The 6,261-nt window shown below is 41.0% G+C and overlaps 1 protein-coding gene across 1 annotated transcript in view; it reads right to left on the minus strand.

Moving 5' to 3' along the window:
- Positions 1–222: 222 nt before the first annotated feature.
- Positions 223–6,261, minus strand: part of nectin4 (nectin cell adhesion molecule 4) — a 67,919-nt gene continuing 61,880 nt past the window's right edge. The window contains 3 exon segments of the mRNA XM_062965203.1: positions 223–1,499; positions 3,090–3,254; positions 6,009–6,087. Coding sequence (XP_062821273.1) covers positions 1,212–1,499; positions 3,090–3,254; positions 6,009–6,087 — 532 coding nt within the window. The 3' untranslated portion in view covers positions 223–1,211.

The raw sequence follows: 6,261 nt of genomic DNA on the forward strand, positions 1-6,261 counted from the left end.
GCTCTATTTCAACCCATTGTGATTCTTGAAATATTTAAGAATGCAATAGGTTGATCTGGATGTGCTTTTAGAAGCCGAAGCATTCGAATCCGGTCCGAATTTGGATGCTAAGCAGGGTCAGCCCCAGTCCGGATTTGGATGGGAGTCTACCAATTCGTTGCAAGGCTCTATTTCAACCCATTGTGATTCTATTTGGGAATGCAATCGTTTGATTTGGATGTGTTTTTAGAAGCTGAAGCATTCAAATCCGGTCCGAATTCGGACGCTAAGCAGGGTCGGCCCCGGTCGGGATTTGGATGGGAGTCCGCCAATTTATTTTAGCCCATTGTGATTCTATTTGGGAATGCAATAGTTTGACTTGGGTGTGCTTTTAGAAGCCGAAAAAGTCAAATCCGGTCCGAATTCGGATGCTAAGCAGGGTCGGCCCCGGTCGGGATTTGGATGGGAGTCTGCCAATTTATTTTAACCCGTTGTGATTCTCTTTGAGAATGCAGTAGTTTGACTTGGGTGTGTTTTTAGAAGCCGAAACATTCAAATCCGGTCCGAATTCGGATGCTAAGCAGGGTCGGCCCCGGTCAGGATTTGGATGGGAGTCCGCCAAGGCATGATTTCAACCTATTTTGTGTCTCTCTTTGCTAAGAACACTTTATAAAGTCCATAGAGTTCCCCAAAAAAGGCATGTTTCTGAGAGGCGGATTATCCATTCTCCCACCAAATTTTTGGGTCTCAGGATAGATAGTTTCCCATGCGTTTGGGATCCGCAAGAGCAGAGTTCTTCGTTGGCTCATCGAATCCCAGCAGATGCATTTGGGGCGATATGGGAGCAGGATTCCGGCAGGTACGGCATCATCATCATCATTTGTGTTCGAATCATCACAACAAAGGCTGTCGAATCCCAAACAATTACAACGTCGGGGTTTCCTTTTGCTACGGGACTCGATTCCGTCTCCCGCAACGTCCGGCATCCACAACAATAACAATACATAACTTATCATGAGTTTTTTTATATATAATATTTGACCTCCTCTTCGAGTCCAGAGTCGAGCGGGAAACGAATTCCACGTTTTTCCCGTCCCGAACTGAGCGAGTTCGCAAAGAAAGAGTCTCGCAAAGATCGTACCGCACCCCGGTTTCAAAGGGTTGGCGTTCAATCGGGATTCGTATCCGGCTCCCCATTAGTTTTGGATTTCGATCCCCGTCGGGTCAGGAAATCAGACGAGGTGCCCGCGCCCGTTGATATAGATCCCGTTGGTGGTGGGCTTGGCCCGGAGGGTGCCGTTCTCCTGGACGAAGTGGGTCATGGCCTGCTTGATGGTCTTCTCCCCGTCCCGCCGCTCCGCTTCCTCTTCCGCTTCCTCCTCTTCTTCCGCTTCCTCTTCCTTTTCCTCCTTTCGTTCCTCCTGGACCGGAGTCGGCGGCGGCGGAGGGAGCTCCGTCTGCGTCTCGATCTCCCGCACCGTCGACAACGTGGAGTAGCTGCGGCCCTCCGCTTCCTCGCTCTGCGAGAGAGAGAGAAAACACAACACAACGGGCGACGATTAGGCATGGGCAAAGCCTTGTATGTCAGAGCGCTCAAAAAGCAAAGCCAAAAAGGCTTCCTTAGTGCCTGCCTTGGGATCGGTTTTGTATCATTCGTACTTACGACATGTTATCCGACGTGCAACGAAAATTAATAAATCGAAGCTGACCCCATACTTTTTCAATTTGTAAATCTCGGAAGGCTCCCAAAGTCACGGCAAGGAAGCCAAGCTCAAAAAGCAAAGCCAAAAAGGCTGGGATCGGTTTCATATTATTCGCACTTACGACGCGATATCCGACGTGCAACGAAAATTAATAAATCGAAACTGACCCCCATACTTGTTCATTTTGTAAATCTCGGAAGGCTCCCAAAGTCAGGGCAAGGAAGCCAAGCTCAAAAAGCAAAGCCAAAAAGGCTGCCTTCATGCCTCCTTGGGATTGGTTTTGTATCAGTTGTACTTACGACGCGATATCAAACGCATACCGAAAATTAATAAATCGAAACTGACCTCCATACTTTTTCATTTTGTAAATCTTGGAAGGCTCCCAAAGTCACGGCAAGGAAGCCAAGCTCAAAAAGCAAAGCCAAAAAGGCTGGGATCGGTTTCATATTATTTATACTTACGACGCGATATCCAACGCGCAACGAAAATTAATAAATCAACACCGAGCTCATAATTTTTCATTTTGTAAATCTCGGAAGGCTCCCAAAGTCACTGTAAGGAGGCCAAGCTCAAAAAACAAAGCCAAAAAGGCTGCCTTAGTGCCTGCCTTGGGATCGGTTTCGTATCATTCGTACTTATGACACAATATCTGGCACGCACGGAAAATTAAGAAATTGAAACTGACCCCATACTTTTTCATTTTGTAAATCTTGGAAGGCTCCCAAAGTCAGGGCAAGGAAGCCAAATTCAAAAAGCAAAGCCAAAAAGGCTACCTTAGTGTCTGCCTTGGGATCGGTTTCATATTATTCATACTTATGACGCGATATCCGTCACGCAACAAAAAATAAGAAATCGAAACTGACCCCATACTTTTTCATTTTGTAAATCTTGGAAGGCTCCCAAAGTCACAGCAAGTAGACCAAGCTCAAAAAGCAAAGCCAAAAAGGCTGCCTTAGTGCCTGCCTTGGGATCGGTTTCATATCATTCGTACTTACGATGTGATATCTGACACGCATGGAAAATTAATAAATCGAAACTGACCCCATACTTTTTCATTTTGTAAATCTTGGAAGGCTCCCAAAGTCACAGCAAGTAGACCAAGCTCAAAAAGCTAAGCCAAAAAGGCTGCCTTAGTGCCTGCCTTGGGATCGGTTTCATATCATTCGTACTTACGATGTGATATCTGACACGCATGGAAAATTAATAAATCGAAACTGACCCCATACTTTTTCATTTTGTAAATCTCGGAAGGCTCCCAAAGTCACGGCAAGGAGGCCAAGCTCAAAAAGCAAAGCCAAAAAGGCTGCTTTAGTGCCTGCCTTTTAAAATCGCCTCTCGCACATCCACTGATTTTTGCGATTTTTTTTTTCAAAGGAGGAGACGCAGCAAACAACTCCCGAAACTCACCAGGACGGAGCAGAGGCTGGTCTCGCGGAGGCTGTCGGCACGGAAACTCCCATGTCGGCTCTCACGGCAAAGGCTGTCTCCTCCGCGGAGGCTCTCGCGGCAAAGGCTGTCTCCCCGGAAGCTGCCCTGGCGGCTCTCGGACCTCAAGGGGAGGCTCTCTTCCATCTGGGAACAAGAAGGAGAAGGGCTCCTAAAGGCCATCCAGTCCACCAATGATAGAACCCACTACGACCAACAAATAATACTGGAGGGATTTATGGGAGTTGTAGTTCACCTACATCCATGAACCCAAACAATGATGGATCTGGACCAAACTTGGCACGCATACCCGATATGCCGAAATTTGAATCCTGGTGAGTTTTGAGGGGAATTGGCCTGGACGTTTTGGAGTTGTAAGTCCTGGGATTTACAGTTCACCTGGAGTCAATGAGCACTCTGAACTCCACAAACTTTAAGGACTGATGGCCTTTCTCTGTGTTCCCCTGTCGTGATGTGAGTTGTAGTTCACCCACAACCATACGCATTTTGGACAAGTAAAAAACTGGCATTTTTAAAGTACCCGGGCTACTTTAAGGATATATAATATAAATATATCAAGCATGGGAAAACTTTTCCTGCAGTAAAAGCACAATCAAAGCACTCCCAACAGATGGCCACTCAGCCTTTGCAATAATAATAATAATAATAATAATAATAATAATAATAATGATGATAATAATAATAGCAACCTCAGGGGCCATCCAGCCTTTGTTGTAATAATAATAATAATAATAATAATAATAATAACTGCAAAAGGCCACCCTGCTGGGATCTGCAGCATCATCCGAAAATACATCACACAGTCCTAGACACTTGGGAAGTGTTCGACTTGTGATTTTGTGATATGAAATCCAGCATGTCTATCTTGTTTGCTGTGTCATAATAATAATAATAATAATAATAATAATAATAATAATAATACATCACACAATCCTAGACACTTGGGAAGTGTTCGACTTGTGATTTTGTGATACGAAATCCAGCATGTCTATCTTGTTTGCTGTGTCATACAACATCGTTGTGTCAAAAATAATAATAATATCAGTACAAGAAAACCGCACTACAAACTAGAGCTGACAGCTGGCACACAAAAATGAGCACGCAAAGATACTGTGGGACTTCCAAATCCAGACTGACAAAGTTCTGGAACACAACACACCAGACATCACAGTTGTGGAAAAGAAAAAGGTTTGGATCATTGATGTTGCCATCCCAGGTGACAGTCGCATTGACGAAAAACAACAGGAAAAACTCAGCCGCTCTCAGGACCTCAAGATTGAACTGCAAAGACTCTGGCAGAAACCAGTGCAGGTGGTCCCGGTGGTGATGGGCACATTGGGTGCCGTGCCAAAAGATCTCAGCCGGCATTTGGAAACAATAGACATTGACAAAATCACGATCTGCCAGCTGCAAAAGGCCACCCGACTGGGATCTGCGTGTATCATCCGAAAATACATCACATAGTCCTAGACACTTGAGAAGTGTTCGACTTGTGATTTTGTGATACGAAATCCAGCATGTCTATCTTGTTTGCTGTGTCATAATAATAATAATAATAATAATAATAATAATAATAATAATAATAATAATAATAATAATACATCACACAGTCCTAGACACTTGGGAAGTGTTCGACTTGTCATTTTGTGATACGAAATCCAGCATATACATCTTGTTTGCTGTGTCATAATAAAATAATAATAATAATAGAAATAATAATAGAAATAATAATAAAGTAATTCAGTTTTAATTGTCCTTGCACTTGTTTTCCTGCAGAGGGTGCTGCAGAGCTTTGTTGAGCTCCTGGAGGATTGGAATAAACTCTATGGACCTTTATCCAAAATGCTTAGCTTTATATTATAAATTATAATTTATATTATAATGTATATTATAAATTGGAATGTATTATTTACTAGCTTGGGGACCCAGAAGTGCCCGGGTTATTAGAAGAAGGCCTTGTTTGTTTTGGGATGTTAGGTAATATCACCGAAGTTTGGTCCAGATCCATCGTTGGTTGGGTTCAGTCTGACCTCTAATAATAATAATAATAATAATAATAATAATAATAATAATTATTATTATTATTATTATTATTATTATTATTATTATCGGGGGTCAGACTGGACGGCCTCTGGGGTTCCTTCCAATGCCACAATTCTATAATATAATTATTATATTAGTTTATTATTATTGGTGGTCAGACTGGATTGCCTTTGGGGTCCCTTCCACAATTCTAATATAATATAATATAATATAATATAATATTATTGTTGGTAGTCAGACTGGATGACTATTGGGATCCCTTCCAACTCCACAATTCTATTATTATATTATATTATATTATATTATATTATATTATATTATATTATATTATTATTTGTAATCAGACTGGATGACCATTGGAATCCCTTCCAACTCCGCAATTCTATTATTATATTATATTATATTATATTATATTATATTATATTATATTATTATTGGTAGTCAGACTGGATGACCATTGGGATCCCTACCATCTCCACAATCCTATTATTATATTATATTATATTATATTATATTATATTATATTATATTATATTATTATTGGTAGTCAGACTGGATGACCATTGGGATCCCTACCATCTCCACAATCCAATTATTATATTATATTATATTATATTATATTATATTATATTATATTATATTATATTATTATTGGTAATCAGACTGGATGACCATTGGGGTCCCTTCCAACTCTATCATTCTATTTTTATATTATTCTATAATATTCCTATTATATATTATATATTAATGTTATATTGCATTGGATTGCATTGGATAATTGCATTGGCTAATTGCATTGGATAGTAATAATAATTATTATTATTACTGGTCATTTACCTGGTTCCTGGTGTCGGTGCTGTGGCTCGAATGCAGCCTCCGGATGGAGTTTTCTCGGGTCAAGGTCAGCTCCTCTTCACTTTTCAGATGCAAAGACGAACGAAAAGTAATTAGAGAAAGTCCTCTTTAGAGTTAATATTGATCGTCATTGATTATTGATTATTTATCGACTGATTGGGTGTACATCTGCAATGGTTTCACATTAAAATTCACCCCTAAAAGACTCCCAAGTTCATAAAATTCTCCAATGGAT

This window comes from Anolis carolinensis, unplaced genomic scaffold (assembly GCF_035594765.1).
Source record: "Anolis carolinensis isolate JA03-04 unplaced genomic scaffold, rAnoCar3.1.pri scaffold_14, whole genome shotgun sequence".
Classification (NCBI taxonomy): Eukaryota; Metazoa; Chordata; class Lepidosauria; order Squamata; family Dactyloidae; genus Anolis; species Anolis carolinensis.